Below are 19,625 nucleotides of genomic sequence, written 5' to 3'. Positions count from 1 at the left end.
TTTCCAAGGCATAGTGATGGATAACTTGGAGGGGAAGTTGAAGGTGGTGATGTTCCAGAGGACTTCCGGAGCAGTTAAGAGTCATGTTCTGGACTAATATGGAAGACAGGCAGGTAAGGATGACATATTTCCTCAAAAGGACATTAGTGAATCAAATTTCTTTCAGGAGACAGTCTGTAACCTCATGGCCTTGCATAACCTTCCCTCTCTACTTGTACCATCAAGATTCCTGAAGAAGGGCTCATGCCCGAAATGTCGATTCTCCTGCTCCTTGGTTGCTGCCTGACCTGCTGCGCTTTTCCAGCAACTCATTTTCAGCCATCAAGGAGAAGATCAACAATGGTTCAATTAAGGAGGGCATGCTGGGAGCAGCATCAGGCATACCCCAAAATTAATTGCCAACCTGGTGAAGTTGTAACACACAGCTACTTGCATGCCAACCAACAGGAGCGGCATGCAGCACAAGCAATCCCCATAAATAATGGATCAGATCTAATCTCCACAGTTCTGTGAATGGAGGTGAACAATTAAACACTTAACAGGAGGTAGAGGTTCCACAGATAACCCTACCTTCAATAATGGGGGAGCCTCGCATGCCAGTGTAAAAGATAATGCTGAAACATTTGCATCCATCTTCGGCCTGACATGCTATATAGATAACCCTTCACTGTCACTGGGTCAAAATCCTGGAATCCCTCCTGAATTGTATTGTGGGCTTACCCATACTAAATGGAAGGCAGCAGTTTAAAAAGGCAGCTCAGCAGCAACTTCTTAAGGGCAACTAGCAACTGGTAGTGAATGCTGGTCCAGCGTGCGACCTTCAAATGAATAAAAAGGAACAGAGGGGTCCGTCTTCAACCAATTCAGGTTTCTCAATCCGGTAAAGAAATGGCTATAGACACTGCATACTGCAAAGTCTATGGGGCCTGACAATATTCCAGCAATAAGAGAAAAGACATATGTTCCAGAATTAACCATGACCTTAGGCAAGCTGTTCCAGTACAGCTAACACTGGCATTTACCCAGGCATGTCCTACCCACAATATATAGGACATATTCAACCAGCCAATTATGCCTTATCTGCCTACTCTGGAGTAAACAGTGGAAAGGGTTAATGACAATGTTATCAAATGTGAAATGCTCATACAGCAATAACCTGCTCATTGATGGTCAGTTAGGGTACTGTCTAGGAACATTCAGCAACTAACACCATTACAGCCTTGGACCATACATGGGAAAAAGTACTGCAAGTCTAGAGGCAACGTGAAAGCAACTGCACTTGATACCAATGTGGCATCAAGGAGTCCGAGCAACACTTGAATCGATGACGGCACATTCCACATTGATGACAGTCATACCTGGAACATAGGAAGATAGTTGTGGCTGTTGGAGGTCAGTTACCTCAGGTCCAGAATATCGCTGCAGGATTTCTTAAGGGTAGTGTCCAAGCCCCAACCACTTCCAGTTGCTCCATCATTGACCTTCCCTTGATAAAAAGTGGGTATGTTTGTCAATGATTGCACAATGTCCTAGCACCATTTGTGACTCCTCGGAGATGTAACCAGTCCATATACACATGCAGCTAGACCGGGACAGCATCCAGGTTTGGGCTGATAAGTCATAGGTAACATTTGCACCATAAAAGTGTTAGGTAATGATTGGCTGTAATAAAAAACAATCTAACCATTCCCACTCCTTGATTTTCAATAGTATTCCCATCATTGATTGTTCTTGTATCAGTTTTCTGGGGATTAACATTGACCAGAAACTGAACCGCATATAAACACTACAGCTATTGGAGCTGGTATGAAGCTGGGAATTCTGTGGTATAGAGCTCAGCTCATCTCTCTCCAAAGCCTGTTCACCATCACTAAGGCACAAGTCAGAGGTATGGTGGAATACTCCCCCCTTGCCTGGAGGAGTGCAGCTCCAACAACTCTCAAGAAGCTTGACACCATTCAAGGTGAATCAGCCTGCTTGATCGGCACCCTGTCCACTACCTTGGACATTTCCTATCTTCATCAGCGATGCACAGTGGCAGTGTGTGTACTATGTACTTTGCCAGCATCCTCTCAGCCAGAATCCTCTTTCCAACTGGAAGGGCTGAGGCAGCAGATGCATGGAAACACCACTACTTGCAAATTCCCCTCCATCTACAATCCCGACTGGAACTATATTTTACTTGTTTCACTGTTACTGGGTCAAAATGCTGGCGAGCCTCCCCAACAGCACTATGGGAGTATGGTATGTTCACCAGCAGCCTCTCCAGGGCAGTTAGTAATTGAGCAATAATTGCTGGTCTTGAAAGTAATGCCAACATCATGTGAATAAATAAAATAATGGACAGAGAGGTAAGGAGGAGAAGTGAGTATGAAATAGGTAAGACACACATAGAAACATCAAAAATAGGAGCAGGCCCTTCGTGCCTGTGCTACCATTCGATATAACTCAGTACCCCAACCCTATTACTCTACATTTCCTATGACTAATGCACCAAACCTACTCATCCCTGAACACTATGGGCAATTTAGCATGGCCAATTCATCCAACCTGCGCATCTTTGGACTGTGGGAGGAAACCATAGCATCCAGAGGAAACCCAAGCATACACAGGGAGAATGTGCAAACTTTTGACAGACCTTCAATCCATCCGAGGCTGGAATCGAACTCAGGTCCTGGTGCAGTGAGGCAGCAGTGGTAAACACTGAGCCACCATGGTAGTGTGAAGGGTGAATGGCCATGGTGGAATCTTGGCGAGTTCCCTTACCTCTGCTACCTAAAAAAAAATCAATCTTTATTGATTTGAAGCTATTATCTCTCACAAACTGCAGACAGAGCAGATGGTGAACTGTATATATTGTCCCGATAGCGTAATATAATTTTCTGGAGTTGCTACCATGGTAACACAATATTAATGGTGTCTCCTAGGGATAAACAACCTTTCCTGTGTTTTTCCACTGATGGTGTTTCAGCAACCCCCTGCTAAAGGTCAGAATTTTTTAAAAATACAATTAATCACCATTCCTGTCACGATGCCAAAGCATGTAAATGCAAATTGTACTGATCGTGCAAGTAGTGAATCATAGCCATAAGACTCTCAGCCCATTGAGTCTCCAAGCCATTCAATGAGATCATGGCTGATCTGATAATCCTGAACTCAACTTTTCTGCCTTTTGCCTGTAACCCCTCATCCCGCTATGACTTAAAAATCTGTCTCACCCCAATATACTTAATGACCTAGCCTCAATAGCTCTCTGTGGTAGAGAATTCTGCCGACACACATCCCTTGGAAAGAAGAAATTCCTTCTCATTCAACACTCATTCTGAGATTATTCCCTCAGGTCCTAGGCTATCCCACAAGGGGAAACAGTCTTGCCTCGTCAAGCCCTTGAAGAATGCTTTATGTTTTCGAAAAGGTTGCCTATCATTGTTTAATTGCCAAAGAGTACAGGGCCAGTAGTAGGGAATTAAACTGTGTTACTCTGAGAAAATGAGTGGAATACTAGAAGAGCTTACTCATTGCATTAAAACATTACAGTATAGTACCCAAATATTAAGGCCCCCCAAATCCCAGAAATGCCTCAAACTGCAGTCCAGCAGCAAGACATGCTCCTGAAGCTCCTTACCCTTGCTCCAAACAATTGGTTAAATAATTTTCTTTCTTTTTAGCATGAAGAAATCAAATAAAATATACTTTTGTAGAAATGAAGAAGCCAATTATCAAGGCTTTCTTGAGTGAGAAAAAGACTTTTATCACTAATAACCCAGTTAAAAAGAAAAGATGATTAACATGTACAAATGCAACAAATAAAATGGAGAGTGTCTGGATAGACAGGGAGAATAGTCGTTACGCTGCTAAAAAGTCCTTGGAATCCTTGAGGTTTTAGGTTCCTATTCCAAGACCACAGTTGTTTAGTGGTTGACTTGTACTCTCAACAGTTGTAGAAACTGCAGATATATTTGCATTCTCGATGAATGCTTTTCCAATTTGCTTTTCAAGGGGAACTTTTTTGCGAGATGATGAGAGAAACAGGCAAAGAGAGCGAGAGAATTCTGTTGCAAACTCGGATTTCCTTCTCTCTGCTCAGCTGCTCAAAAATAGTTGGTGGATTTTGTTCAGTATGCAGTCCAGAATCTAGCTTCATTGTCTTTCTGATCTGCGAACTGTCTCTCATCTCCCAAGATGTGAAATTTTCAGACATGCATAAATGAACCAGGAGATGCAAATTTCTTTACACTGAATCAATTACTTAGTTTTGATACCTTTGGATAAAAAGGTAACCCAAATGTAAACAGTTTATTTTATTCCAAATCAGGGTTCCAACATGTGGCTCAACATGTGGTCAGGTGACTGCTGCAGATATTTTAGCATCATGTTTCTTCCTTTTTAAAAGATATAAAAGGTGTCAGGTAGTTTGGAAGGTTCAAGGTGGATTTCTACACTGCACCTCGTAGATGATACACACAGTGCTGCTATCAAGCATCATACTCCAGACTTGTGTCTTGTGAGTGGTGGACAGATTTTGAGGAGTTAGGAGGTGCAGCAGTATTCCCAGCCTCGAGCCTATTCTTGTCACCCCTGCATTTATGTGACTAGTCCAGTTCAGTTTCGGGTCAACCCCCAGAATGTTATACTGAGGAATTCAGTGATTCGACTGCATTAAATATCAATGAAAAATTATTAGATTATCTCTTATTGGAGTTGGTCATTGCTTGGTGACAGTGTGGCACAAATGTTGCTTGTCAATTTTCAGCCTAAGGAAAATAAAAGCCCAATTTTATTTCCTGCCCCAGTGTTTTCTTCCCGAATTACTCACAGCAGTGTCCTGGAGGTTATCCCGTCCCTCCACCTATCTTATGTCATCTGCAAACTCAGCAACAATGCCCTCAGTTCCTTCATCCAGATTGTTAATGTATAATGTCAATAGTTGTGGTCTTAACACAGACCGCTGTGAAAATCCACTAGTCACCAGCTGACATCCTGAAAAGGCCCCCTTATCCCCACTCTCAACCTTCTGCCAGACAACCAATTTCTGGAAATACTGGGCCAATCCTCAGAGTTAAAGCATTTTGTCTCTATATATACTGGGCAGTGGATATTAAGCCAGTTGTACCTTAGTCTCGATCAGGAAATGTAAGAAAAGCTCGATTACAATGACCAAGGGGGTCTTCAATATGTAGGTGGACTGGGAAAATCAGATTGCTAGTGGATCTCAAGAAATGAATTTATGCAATGTCTACGAGCTGGTTGTTTGGAGCAGCTTGTGTTAGGGAACAGGCAATTCTGGATTTGGTAATGTTTAATGAGGCAGACATGATTAGGAAACCAAAGGTGAAGGATCGCCCAGGGGTAGTGACCATATTATGAGAGCATTCACCCTGCATTTTCAGAGGGAGAAGCTGGAATCAGATATAATGGTATTATAATTGACAAAAGATAACTCCAAGGACATGAAGAAGGAGCTGACCAGACTTGATTGGAAGGGGAGCCTAGCAGGGAAGACAGTGGAGCGAGCAATGGTAGGCATTTCTGAGAGTAATTCTGAAGGCACAGTGGACATTTATTTCAAGGAAGAAGAAATATACTAAGGGGAGAATGAGGCAACCATGACAGGCAACTGACAAGGGAACTCAGGGACAGCAGAAAAGCAAACGAGAAAATGTACAATGTGGTGAAAATTAGGGGTAAGCATAGGATTAGGAAGCCTGTAAAAAACCAGCACAGGATAACCAAAAAAGCAAAAAGGGGAGAAAATGATAATGTGAGGATAAGCTTGGCTCGTCATGTTAAAGAAGATTGCAAGAGTTTTGTTTTAGATTTATAAAAGGTAAGAGAGAAACAATACATTGGACCAATGGAAAATGAGGCTGGAGAAGGAGTAATGGGGAACAAAGAAATGGCAGAGAGCCTGATTAGGTACTTTGCATCAGTTTTCACAATGGAAGACACCAGCAACATATCTGAACTTCAAGAGAGTCAGGGAGCAGAGGTGAGTGTAGTGGCCATGACTAAGGAGAAGGTGCTGGGGACATTGAACTATCTGAAGGTGGATAAATCCCAGAGTTCTGAAGGAGGTACCTAACGAGATTGTGGAGGCTTGGTGGTGACCTTTCTGGAATCACTGCATCAGGGAGGGTCCCAGAGGACTGGAAAATGGATAATGCAACTTCCCTGTTTAAGAAGGGAGGGAGGCAGAATACAGGAAATTATAGAAGTAAAAACAATGACTGCAGATGCTGGAAACCAGATTCTGGATCAGTGGTGCTGGAAGAGCACAGCAGTTCAGGAAACATCCAAGGAGCTTCGAAATCGATGTTTCGGGCAAAAGCCCTTCATCAGGAATAAAGGCAGTGAGCCTGAAGCGTGGAGAGATAAGCTAGAGGAGGGTGGGGGTGGGGAGAAAGTAGCATAGAGTACAATGGGTGAGTGGGGGAGGGGATGAAGGTGATAGGTCAGGGAGGAGAGGGTGGAGTGGATAGGTGGAAAAGGAGTTTGGCAGGTAGGACAAGTCCAGACAAGTCATGGGGACAGTGCTGAGCTGGAAGTTTGGAACTAGGGTGAGTTGGGGGAAGGGGAAATGAAACTATTGAAGTCCACACTGACGCCCTGGGGTTGAAGTGTTCCGAGGCGGAAGATGAGGCGTTCTTCCTCCAAACGTCTGGTGGTGAGGGAGTGGCAGTGAAGGAGGCCCAGGACCTCCATGTCCTCGGCAGAGTGGGAGGGGGAGTTGAAATGTTGGGCCACGGGGCGGTGTGGTTGATTGGTGCGGATTGTCCCGCAGATGTTCCCTAAAGCGCTCTGCTAGGAGGCGCCCAGTCTCCCCAATGTAGAGGAGACCGCATTGGGAGCAACGGATACAATGTATAATATTAGTGGATGTGCAAGTAAAACTTTGATGGATGTGGAAGGCTCCTTTAGGGCCTTGGATAGAGATGAGGGAGGAGATGTGGGCGCAGGTTTTACAGTTCCTGCGGTGGCAGGGGAAAATGCCAGGATGGGAGGGTGGGTTGTAGGGGGGCGTGGACCTGACCAGGTAGTCACGGAGGGAACGGTCTTTGCGGAAGGCGGAAAAGGGTGGGGAGGGAAATATATCCCTGATGGTGGGGTCTGTTTGGAGGTGGCGGAAATGTCGGCGGATGATTTGGTTTATGTGGTGGTTGGTAGGGTGGAAGGTGAGCACCAGGGGCGTTCTGTCCTTGTTACGGTTGGAGGGGTTGGGTCTGAGGGCGGAGGTGCGGGATGTGGACGAGATGCATTGGAGGGCATCTTTAACCACGTGGGAAGGGAAATTGTGGTCTCTAAAGAAGGAGGCCATCTGGTGTGTTCTGTGGTGGAACTGGTCCTCCTGGGAGCAGATACGGCGGAGGCGGAGGAATTGGGAATACGGGATGGCATTTTTGCAAGAGATAGGGTGGGAAGGGGTGTAATCCAGGTAGTTGTGGGAGTCGGTGGATTTGTAAAAAATGTCAGTGTCAAGTCGGTCGTCATTAATGGAGATGGAGAGGTCCAGGAAGGAGAAGGAGGTGTCAGAGATCGTCCAGGTAAATTTAAGGTCAGGGTGGAATATGTTGGTGAAGTTGATGAATTGCTCAACCTCCTCGCGGGAGCACGAGGTGGCACCAATGCAGTCATCAATGTAGCGGAGGAAGAGGTGGGGAGTGGTGCCGGTGTAATTACGGGAGATCAACTGCTCTACGTAGCCAACAAAGAGACAGGCATAGCTGGGGCCCATACGTGTACCCATGGCTACCCCTTTGGTCTGGAGGAAGTGGGAGGATTCAAAGGAGAAATTGTTAAGGGTGAGGACCAGTTCGGCCAAACGAATGAGAGTGTCGGTGGAAGGGTACTGTTGGGGACATGTGGAGAGGAAGAAACGGAGGGCTTGGAGGCCCTGGTCATGGCGGATGGAGATGTAGAGGGATTGGATATCCATGGTGAAGATGAGGCGTTGGGGGCCGGGGAAACGGAAGTCTTGGAGGAGGTGGAGGGCGTGGGTGGTGTCTCGAACGTATGTGGGGAGTTCCTGGACTATGGGGGATAGGACAGTGTCGAGGTAGGTAGAGATGAGTTCAGTGGGGCAGGAGCATGCTGAGACAATTGGTCGGCCAGGGTGGTCAGGCTTGTGGATCTTGGGAAGGAGGTAGAACCGGGCAGTGCGGGGTTCCCGAACTATGAGGTTGGAAGCTGTGGGTGGGTGATCTCCTGAGGTGATGAGGTTCTGTATGGTCTGGGAGATGATGGTTTGGTGATGGGGGGTGGGGTCATGGTCGAGGCGGCAGTAGGAAGAGGTGTCCTCGAGTTGGTGTTTCGTTTCAGCAGTGTAGAGCTCAGTGCGCCAGACTACCACTGCGCCCCCTTTACCCGCTGGCTTGATGGTGAGGTTGAGATTGGAGCAGAGGGATTGGAGGGCTGCGCGTTGTGAGGGTGAGAGGTTGGAGTGGGGGAGGGGTGTAGACAGGTTGAGGCGGTTAATGTCCCCGACGGCAGTTGGAAATGAAGAGGTCGAGGGCAGGTTATAGGCCAGCGCGGGGTGTCCAGGTGGATGCAGTGTGTTGGAGGTGGGCGAAGGGGTCCTCGGAAGGTGGGTGGGAATCCTGATTGTGAAAGTAAGCTTGGAGGCGGAGGCGACGGAAGAATTGTTCGACATCACGGCGTGTATTAAATTCATTGATGCGTGGACGGAGGGGGATGAAGGTGAGTCCTTTGCTGAGGACTGATCGTTCATCCTCAGTGAGGGGGAGGTCTGGGGGGATGGAGAAAACTCGGCAGGGCTGGGAACTGGGATCTGGTGTGGGTGTAGAGCTGGGACTGGGGGCGGAACTTGTAACTGGAGTGGGTGTGATGGTGGGGGGAATGAGGGTGGAGTCGTGAGCAGGGGTAGTGTTCCCCTCAGGGTTCTGGGGAGTGTGGATAGTGACAGTGGGGTCTGTGGGGGGCATGTCAGCAGAATGCAGGTGAGTGGCGCCGGTGGGGGTGGAAGTGGTGGTGACCACGGCAGTTGGGGTGGTGGAAGTCACTGAGCATGTGGCATCAGCGATGATGTGAAGGAAGGAAGTGATGTCACGTGTGATGCATGAGGAATTGTGAGGGGTGGAAGTGGTTGTGGGAATGGCCATGATGGGGGCGGAAGTGACATCATCAATCAGCATGGGGGTGGCAGCTTCATCAGCCGCACAGCTAATGGCGTCTGAGTAAATTCCGAGGCCAGGGGAATCTTCTGGATTGTTTGAGGGGCGCTGGTTATGGAGGTGGGTAGATAAAAGTTTGTTGTACTTAGAGTTATTAATGTTTGAGATGGAATTGAAATACTGTTTGTTGAGAGTATGAATTCTCCTGAGGATGTAGTACAGAGTGAGTTCTTTGCAATTCTGAGAGAGTGTGGCCCTCAGCTGAGGCAGGGCTGACTGTAGAGAGGTTAGGTGCCGGCGCATTGCTGCAAGCGTGGAGCGGAGGATCTTGATGGAGAACCGTTGCTGGTGATTTTGAATCTGTAGTCTGTACTGTTTGTCCTGTTCGGGTCCGAACTCTGCTGGTTTGAAGGTGGTCTGGAGTCCATGTGGGATGAGTTGGTTATGGAGACAGGCACTGAGGAAGCAAATGTGGCTGTGGTAGTGAGTTTGTTTCATGAGCTTCAGGGCAGAGGAAATGACCTGGAAGTTGCAGTGGGAGAGGGACTCCCTGAGATTCTTGTAGAGAGAGGAGGAAAGCTTCTTCAAGGCAGGTATCCTTGCAAGAGGATTCTCATTAGGGTTAAAATCAATGAGGTAAAAACAATGACTGCAGATGCTGGAAACCAGATTCTGGATTAGTGGTGCTGGAAGAGCACAGCAGTTCAGGAAAAATCCAAGGAGCTTCGAAATCGACGTTTCAGGCAAAAGCCCTTCATCAGGAATAAAGGCAGTGAGCCTGAAGCGTGGAGAGATAAGCTAGAGGAGGGTGGGGGTGGGGAGAAAGTAGCATAGAGTACAATGGGTGAGTGGGGGAGGGGATGAAGGTGATAGGTCAGGGAGGAGAGGGTGGAGTGGATAAGTGGAAAAGGAGATAGGCAGGTAGGACAAGTCCGGACAAGTCATGGGGACAGTGCTGAGCTGGAAGTTTGGAACTAGGGTGAGGTGGGGGAAGGGGAAATGAGGTAACTGTTGAAGTCCACATTGATGCCTTGGGGTTGAAGTGTTCTGAGACGGAAGATGAGGCGTTCTTCCTCCAGGCGTCTGGTGGTGAGGGAGCGGCGGTGAAGGAGGCCCAGGACCTCCATGTCCTCGGCAGAGTGGGAGGGGGAGTTGAAATGTTGGGCCACGGGCGGTGTGGTTGATTGGTGCGGGTGTCCCGGAGATGTTCCCTAAAGCGCTCTGCTAGGAGGCGCCCAGTCTCCCCAATGTCGAGAAGACCGCATCGGGAGCAACGGATGCAATGAATGATATTAGTGGATGTGCAAGTAAAACTTTGATGGATGTGGAAGGCTCCTTTAGGGCCTTGGATAGAGGTGAGGGAGGAGGTGTGGGCGCAGGTTTTACAGTTCCTGCGGTGGCAGGGGAAAGTGCCAGGATGGGAGGGTGGGTTGTAGGGGTGCGTGGACCTGACCAGGTAGTCACGGAGGGAACGGTCTTTGCGGAAGGCGGAAAGGGGTGGGGAGGGAAATAGGATCACTGACTTGCTGCCTGAACTGCTGTGCTGTTCCAGCACCACTAATCCAGAAAATAGCTTTGGTCATTGGTAAGATTTTAGTATCCATTATTAAGGATGAGATTGCGGAGTACTTGCAAGCACATGCTAAAATCGGGCTGAGTCAGCATGGCCTCATAAAGATGAGGTCATTGCCTGACAAACCTGTTGAATTCTTTGAGCAAGTATCAAGCAAGTTAGACAAAAGAGAGCCCAGTGGATGTGATCTATTCTAGAAGGGTTTCTAGAAGGCTTGTGACAAGGTGCCACAGAGAAGGCTGCTAAATAAGATAAGTGCCTGTTGTGTTTGGGGCAAGGTACTGGCATGGATAGAGGATTGGTTGCCTGGCAAAAGGCAGGTAGTGGGGATAAAGGGAACTTTACAGGATGTCAGCTGGTGACTAGTGGATTTTCACAGCAGTCTGTGTTCAGACCACAGCTGTTTACATTATACATTAACAATCTGGATGTAGGAACTGAGGGCATTGTTGCTGAGTTTGCAGATGACACAAGATAGATGGAGGGACAGATAGTATTGAGAAAGCAGAATGACTTGGAAGGCTGGGAACGTGGGCAAAGAGGTGGCAGATGGAATACAATGTGGGAGTGAGTCATGCATGTTGTTTGGCAGAATAGAGGTATAGACTACTTTCTACATGGCAAAAGGCTTCAGAAATCTGAAGCACAAAGGCACTTAGGAGTACTAGTTGAGGATTCTTGCAGGTTCAATTGGCAGTTAGGGAGCCAATTGCAATGTTAGTGTTAATTTCAAGAAGGGGCAAGAATACAAGAGCAGAGATGTACTGCTGAGGCTGTACAAGGTTCTGGTAAGATTGCATTTGTAATATTGTGAGTAGTTTTGGACCTTGTATCTAAAGAATGACGTACAGGCATTGCAGGGTGCCCAGAAGAGGTATATAAGAATGATCCCGGGAATGAAGGACTTGTCATATGAAGAGCAGATGAGAAGTTTGAGTCTGTACTCGATGGAGTTTAGAAGGCTGAGGGGGGTATCTCAGTGAAACTTACAGAATACTGAGAGGCCTGGATAGAGTGGATATGAATGTGGAGGAGATGTTTCCATTTGGAAAAACTAGGACCTGAAAGCACAGCTTCAGAAATGGGATGAGGAGGAATTCCTTCAGCCAGAGGCTAGTGAAACTTATTTCTGCAGATGGCTGCCATTAGGTCATTTAGTACATTCTTAATTTGTAAGGGGATCATGAGTTGAGGAGATATGGCAGGAAAATGTGGCTGAAAAACACATCAGCCATGACTGAATGTCATCAACACCACAACACTTGTGACAAACAATGTAGCAAATTGCACAAACTTATAACAAGTCCCAAAAAGTATCCATGAAAACCTGACATCTTTTCTTAAAAAATATAGGAATGACCCTAGTGAAAATATTTCCATAGTGCTTACAACTCATCAAATACAAAATATTGTCAAAGACATTGCAGAAAGCTAAAGTGTTAAATACTTTAAGGACATGCTATTCACCTCCCGAGAGGTGGTGAGGGAAATAGTGGGAATGGCAAATATTTGGGCAGGTTGGCATCAGAGAGCGACTTGTGCCTTTGCTGCCACCTCATCGATTAAGTTCTGGGTGAGAAGGTTCATGGGCAAGCTCCTCAACCCAGCACATTCCTGACGAAGAGCTTATGCTTGAAACATCAACTCTCCTGCTCCTCGGATGCTGCCTGACCTGCTGTGTTTTTCCAGGACCACACTTCTGATCTCCAGTATCTGCAATCCCCGCTTTCTCCTCAACCCAGCATCAATGAAGGCCCTTAACTGGTCAGTTATCGACCTCTTAGAGACCTTAATCTACCACCAACCCTGAGTGGCCTGGCTGCTATGGGGACAGCAAGGCCCAGGCTGATTTACCAGCATACATTGCAACAAACAGTGAACAGAGTACCTTGAGTCATAGAATCATAGAGATACACAGCACAGAAACAGGCCCTTCGGTCCACCTTGTCCATGCCGACCAGATATCCCAATCCAATCTAGTCCCAACTGCCAGCACCCAACCCATATCCCTCCAAACCCCTCCTATTCATATACCTATCCAAATGCCTTTTAAATGTTGCAATTGTACCAGCCTCCACCAATTTCTCTGGCAGCTCATTCCATACACGTACCACCCTCTGTGTGAGAAAGTTGCCCCGTATGTCTCACCCTAAACCTATGCCCTCTAGTTCTGGACTCCCTGACCCCAGGGAAAAGACTTTGTCTATTTACCCTATCCATGCCCCTCATAATTTTGTAAACCTCTATAAGGTCACCCCTCAGCCTCCGATGCTCCAGGGAAAACAACCCCAGCCTGTTCAGCCTCTCCCTATAGCTCAAATCCTCCAACCCTGGCAACATCCTTGTAAATCTTTTCTGAACCCCTTTCAAGTTTCACAACATCTTTTCGATAGGAAGGAGACTAGAATTGCACGCAATATTCCAACAGTGGCCTAACCAATGTCCTGTACAGCCGCAACATGACCTCCCAACTCCTGGACTCAATACTCTGACCAATAAAGGAAAGCATACCAACTGCCTTCTTCACTATCCTATCTACCTGCGACTCCACTTTCAAGGAGCTATGAACCTGCACTCCAAGGTCTCTTTGTTCAGTAACACTCCCTAGGACCTTACCATTAAGTGTATAAGTCCTGCTAAGATTTGTTTTCCCAAAATGCAGCACCTCGCATTTACCTGAATTAAACTCCACCTGCCCCTTCTCAGCCCTTTGGCCCATCTGGTCCAGATCCTGTTGTAATCTGAGGGAACCCTCTTCGCTGCCCACTACACCTCCAATTTTGGTGTCACCTGCAAACTTACTAACTGTACCTCTTATGCTCGCATCCAAATCATTTATGTAAATGACAAAAAGTAGAGGACCCATCACCGATCCTTGTCGGTGGAACTCCACTGGTCACAGGCCTCCAGTCTGAAAAACAACCCTCCACCAACACCCTCTCTCTTCTACCTTTGAGCCAGTTCTGTATCCAAATGGCTAGTTCTTCCTGTATTCCATGAGATCTAACCTTGCTAATCAGTCTCCCATGGGGAACCTTGTCGAACGCCTTACTGAAGTCCATATAGATCATATCTACCGCTCTGCCCTCATCAATCTTCTTTGTTATTCTTCAAAAAACTCAATCAAGTTTGTGAGACATGATTTCCCACGCACAAAGCCATGTTGACTATCCCTAATCAATTCTTGCCTTTCCAAATACATGTACATCCTGTCCCTCAGGATTCCCCCCAACAACTTGCCCACCACCGAGGTCAGGCTCACTGGTCTATAGTTTCCTGGCTTGTCCTTACCACCCTTATTAAACAGTGGCACAACGTTTGCCAACCTCCAGTCTTCTGGCACCTCACCTTTGACTATCGATGATACAAATATCTCAGCAAGAGGCCCAGCAATCACTTCTCTAGCTTCCCACAGAGTTCTCGGGTACACCTGATCAGGTCCTGGGGATTTATCCACCTTTACCCATTTCAAGACATCCAGCACTTCCTCCTCTGTAATCTGGACATTTTGCAAGATGTCACCATCTATTTCCCTACAGCCTATATCTTCCATTTCCTTTTCCACAGTAAATACTGATGCAAAATATTCATTTAGTATCTCCCCCATTTTCTGCGGCTCCACACAAAGGCCGCCTTGCTGATCTGTGAGGAGCCCTATTCTCTCCCTAGTTACCCTTTTGTCCTTAATGTATTTGTAAATACTCTTTGGATTCTCCTTAATTCTATTTGGCAAAGCTATCTCATGTCTCCTTTTTGACCTGATTTCCCTCTTAAGTATACTCCTACTTCCTTTATACTCTTCTAAGGATTCACTCGATCTATCCTGTCTATACCTTACATATGATTCCTTCTTTTTCTTAAGCAAACCCTCAATTTCTTTCGTCATCCAGCATTCCCTATACCTACCAGCCTTCCCTTTCACACTGACAGGAATATACTTTCTCTGGATTCTTGTTATCTCATTTCTGAAGGCTTCCCATTTTCCAGCCGTCCCTTTACCTGCGAACATCTGCCTCCAATCAGCTTTTGAAAGTTCTTGCCTAATACCGTCAAAATTGGCCTTTCTCCAATTTAGAACTTCAACTTTTAGATCTGATCTATCCTTTTCCATCATTATTTTAAATCTAATAGAATTATGGTCGCTGGCCCCAAAGTGCTCCCCACTGACACCTCAGTGACCTGCCCTGCCTTATTCCCCAAGAGTAGGTCAAGTTTTGCACCTTCTCTTGCAGGTACATCCACATACTGAATCAGAAAATTGTCTTGTACACACTTAACAAATTCCTCTCCATCTAAATGCTTAACACTATGGCATTCCCAGTCGATGTTTGGAAAGTTAAAATCCCCTACCATAACCACCCTATTATTCTTACAAATAGCTGAGATCTCCTTACACGTTTGTTTCTCAATTTCCCTCTGACTATTAGCGGGTCTATAATACAATTCCAATAAGGTTATCTTCCATTTCTTATTTCTCAGTTCCACCCAAATAACTTCCCCGGATGTATTTCCAGGAATATCCTCCCTCAGCACAGCTGTAATGCTGTCCCTTATCAAAAATGTCACTTCCCCTCCTCTCTTGCCTCCCTTTCTATCCTTCCTGTAGCATTTGTATCCTGGAACATTAAGCTGCCAGTCCTGCCCATACCTGAGCCATGTTTCTGTAATTGCTATGATATTTCAGTTCCATGTTCTCTGCCTTCCCTGTTAGGCCCCTTGAATTGACATAAATGCAGTTTAATGTATTAGTCCTACCTTGTCCCTGCCAGCCCTGACTGTTTGACTCGCTTATGTTCTCAACTGCACCAGTCTCAGATTGATCTCATTCCTCACTATCTCCCTGGGTTCCCCGTCCCCCACCTCCGTCCCCCACTTTACTAGTTGAAATCCTCCCTAGCAGCTGTAGCAAATTTCCCTGCCATTATATTAGTCCTTCCATGCAAAGAATGGATAATCCCTTCATTCAATGGTTATCATAGCACAATGTTCAGAGTGATGGTTATCCTTTAAATGGGAGAAAGCGAGGACTGCAGATGCTGGAGATCAGAATTGAAAAATGTGTTGCTGGAAAAGTGCAGCAGGTCAGGCAGCATCCAAGGAGCAGGAGAATCGACATTTCGAGCATAAGCCCTTCTTCAGGAATGAGGAGGGTGTGCCAAGCAGGTTAAGATAAAAGGTAGGGAGGAGGGACTTGGGGGAGGGGTGTTGGGAATGCGATAGGTGGAAGGAGTTTAAGGTGAGGGTGATAGGCCGGAGAGGGGGTGGGGGTGGAGAGGTCGGGAAGAAGATTGCAGGTCAAGAAGGCGGTGCTGAGTCTGAGGGTTGGGACTGAGATAGGGAGGGGAAATGAGGAAGCTGGAGAAATCTGGATTCGTCCCTTGTGGTTGGAGGGTTCCTAGGAGGAAGATGAGGCACTCTTCCTCCAAGCGTCGTGTTGCCATGGTCTGCATGTCCTTGGCGAAGTGGGAGGGGGAGTTAAAGTGTTCAGCCACGGGGCGGTTGGGTTGGTTGGTGCAAATACTTCAAATGGTCTAATCACTGCCAGTCCTAGAGTTCTGCGTTCCCTTGAGGACACTTACTGTATACAGAGGAACCTTGGTTATCCAAAGGATATGGGCAGGCAGTATTTCGTTCGGTTAATCAAATGCCGGATAACATAGTTTACCCGAGCATCGGGACCTTGCAATCTTGCAGGATAATCCAAAATTTGGATAATAAAATGCTGGATAATCAAGGCTCTTCAAGTAATAGTTGAAATTTTTGGACTACTTTTTAAAGTTAAATTTATGGGGTCGATTATTACATGGATCCTACTTTTGAGGGGCTGAAATTCATGCTCATCAAAATTCATATTGTATTGTTAGCAGAAGACCAATTGATCTCTAAATGACTAAAGAAACAGAACAGTGAATTGTGGTAATTCTGTAAACCCGGATTGGAACGCTACAGCCAGCGGACTGGAAGACCGGGAGCAGAGGGGAACAACCAGCAGCTGGAGCAGGACATGACAACCAGCACACTGACTCATAAACGTTGGCCTATTGTCTGTGAAAAACTAGGGTTAACTTTTACATGAGATATATGGAAAATTCCAGAAATTATTGTCCAAAAATAAGGGGTCGACTTTTACATGAGATCGACGAGTATGTATGGTAAATAGCAGTCCTACCTGGATACAATGCTGAGTGGTTACCTTGACAAAGGAAAGGTGTTTGAGGAGGGAGGTGTCTAAAACATGCCGCTGTAGTATCAGGTTGTAGGAAGATGTCCAAGATTCTCACAATCTGCAAGGGTCAAAGACAGCTGAAAAGTAGAGGCTGCTAGACTGTATTGTTCACATGTGGAACGTGGATGGGAGCTCACAGTCAGGTTGGAAAGACCAAGTTCCTGAGGGTTTTGATGAGGTTGGCAGATTTGCTGAGCTTTGACTAGAGGGAGCTATCTGCAGGGTAGCCCTCACTGTGAATACGAATTTGGAGATCAGAAGTTAATTTGACTTCTGGGGTAGTGGGGAAGGAAGAAAAACATCAGTGGCAGTTGAAAAGAATTTTGGACTGGTTCTTGGGAAATTAAGTACCTATGTGAAGGTCATAATAAAGAATAACCATGAGGAGGATTTTCAGATGCTTTAGAAAGTAAATGGGCTGCCTTTTCTGTAATTCACCTTAATACAAGTTGCCTCCTGAAAAATTTTCATTGCTTGTTGGATTTTGTTAATTATAGTAGCACACTTGTTACTTGAAATCTTGAATCTAATAAGCTGCTATAAATTTTTGTGGAAGTGAGTTGATACAGTTCCTTAAACACAAGTTCTCAGCATGGTCCACCATCTTCACATGGAGAACTTCTTGCCTCATTTAAAATGAACCAAGTGAAACAACATCAGATGTGGCCTGATTCTTTCTGGCTCAGGATGTCATAATGATATCTCATTGTTCTTCCTTGTTTTGTACCTGTCCGCAGCTGAGGATAACAGCCTGGCGTCACTGGCAAAGGTGCGAATTGATGATCTCTTCAGCGAAGAATTCCAGATTCATGACGTGGAGGCCAAGTGGATTAGCGGTAAGTAGAGTAATTGGTCTGGGTGTGAGGAGTAAAAGCCATGGTCAGTTTGGACAGATAAGGGTTTGGAAATTATTTGCCCACTTAGCACTACCCCTTGCCTTCACAGAAGTTAAGAATTCATTTGAATTTTGTTGTGCGGTGACATCGAAAGATTGTTGTTGACTATTGCCTCTTATTCCTATAAAAGCAAAATACTGTGGGTCTGAAAATCTAAAATGAAAACGGAAAGTTTTCAACTGCTGAGTTGGAGGAACTCAGCAGGTCAGGCAGCATGGATTCAGTGCTTTGTTTTGACAAGCACAGACTTGTGGGCTGAAGAGCCTCTTTCTGTGCTGTAGACTTCAATGCGGAAAGCGAAACAAAGTCGATGGTTCGAGTCCCCGACATGACTTTCTTCAGTATTCTATCTATCCGCCTGAAATAGGGTTAGAAGAAAGGATGGCATCGGAGGGAGGGGGAAGAGGGATCTGTATCTGTGAGTTCTTGGAATTTACATTCCTCAATACCTGAAAGGAAAAATTCTGAAGAAGACTCATACTGGCCTTGAAGCGTTCAATCTATTTTGCTTTCTAAAGGTGCTGCCAGACCTTCAGAGAGTTGCTCCAGCAATTTCAGTTTTTATTCCACTTATTTCTGCTTCCTCCAGAAGAAAATGCTTTGCTAGATTTTTCAGACAAACAAAATCTTCAACACATTTCTGATATCACCAAGAAATTGCGACCCTGTGAAGACAGCCTTGACATTGACTGTGTGCTGCATTGCTAAAAAAGAATAACACTGCTCTCAGCTGAATTTATTACCACACTGAATGATCAGGAGATGAGCAGTTTCAGGTCTAATAGGCTGTTAAGATTTTGGTGAGATTGCATATGATGCCACGAAAAAGTAAAAGTGTTTTCATAATAATATTTTATTCAAGAAACATGTTCGCAGCCTGAAGACTGAATAAAAATGCAACTTGTATTGAAAAATTCCTACATGGAGCAATTTGGGTGGCATGGAGCTCAATGACTAGCACTACTGCCTCACATTGCTAGGGACCTGGGTTCAATCCCATCCTCGGGCCAATGTCGTTATGGAGTTTGCAATTCTCCCTGTGTTTATGTGGGTTTTCTCCAGGTGCTCCAGTTTCCTCCCACAGGGCAAACATGTACACGTTAGGTGGATTAGCCATGCTAAATTACCCATTGTGTCCAGGATGTGCAGATGAGGTGGATTATCCATGCAAAATTGCCCATTGTGTCCAGAGATGTGCAGATTAGATGGACTGGCCATGCTAAATTGCCCATTGTGGATTAGTGGTGCTGGAAGAGCACAGCAGTAAATTGCCCATTGTGTCCAGTGATATGCAGGTTGGATGGATTGGCCATGAGAAACACAGGATTATCGGATGGGTGGGATGCTCTTTGGAGGGTTGGTGTATACTTGATGGGTCATACCACTTGCTTCCACGTGATAGGGATTCTATGAAGTAATCAGTTTTACTTGGCATGGCAATCATGTAGTCACAAAAGTAAACAAATAGTATCAGAAGGTAACAGGGAGTATCATAGGGGATATGATGAATTAAAAATACAAATCAAATATTACTCCTTATAGCACAAAAGTGTATTCAAGCAGGAAGAGGGGAGAACAATCATAAGTTCCAGAGAGGGTACATGGAAGTGTTTGGAGGCTGTTGCTAGGCTAGAGCTGGGCAGCAGTGAGGAGAGACGGGCGTGGCTGGAGTTGTTCTCTTTACAACTAAAGGAAGCTGAGGGCTGATTTGATTGATCTGTACAAAATTTTGTGAGATCGAGAGAGAGTGCATAGGGATGGCCGATTTACCCGAACAGAGAGTTCAGTGACTCGGGGCCACA

At 45.9% G+C, this 19,625-nt stretch overlaps 1 protein-coding gene across 5 annotated transcripts in view; it reads left to right on the top strand.

The window, feature by feature from the left end:
- Window positions 1-19,625, top strand: part of dpp6a (dipeptidyl-peptidase 6a) — a 1,528,415-nt gene that overhangs the window by 993,677 nt on the left and 515,113 nt on the right. For all 5 annotated transcript variants that reach the window (XM_043690726.2, XM_043690729.2, XM_043690724.2 and 2 more), the window contains exon 3: window positions 17,665-17,763. In XM_043690726.2, coding sequence (XP_043546661.2) covers window positions 17,665-17,763 — 99 coding nt within the window. The remainder of the gene's footprint in view (window positions 1-17,664; window positions 17,764-19,625) is intronic.

This window comes from Chiloscyllium plagiosum, unplaced genomic scaffold (assembly GCF_037043375.1).
Source record: "Chiloscyllium plagiosum isolate Xiang-an unplaced genomic scaffold, Cpla_swu_hap1 HiC_scaffold_5, whole genome shotgun sequence".
Taxonomy (NCBI): domain Eukaryota; kingdom Metazoa; phylum Chordata; class Chondrichthyes; order Orectolobiformes; family Hemiscylliidae; genus Chiloscyllium; species Chiloscyllium plagiosum.
Note: the sequence above shows the minus strand (reverse complement) of the source record. Positions and strands in the feature narration are given on the sequence as shown.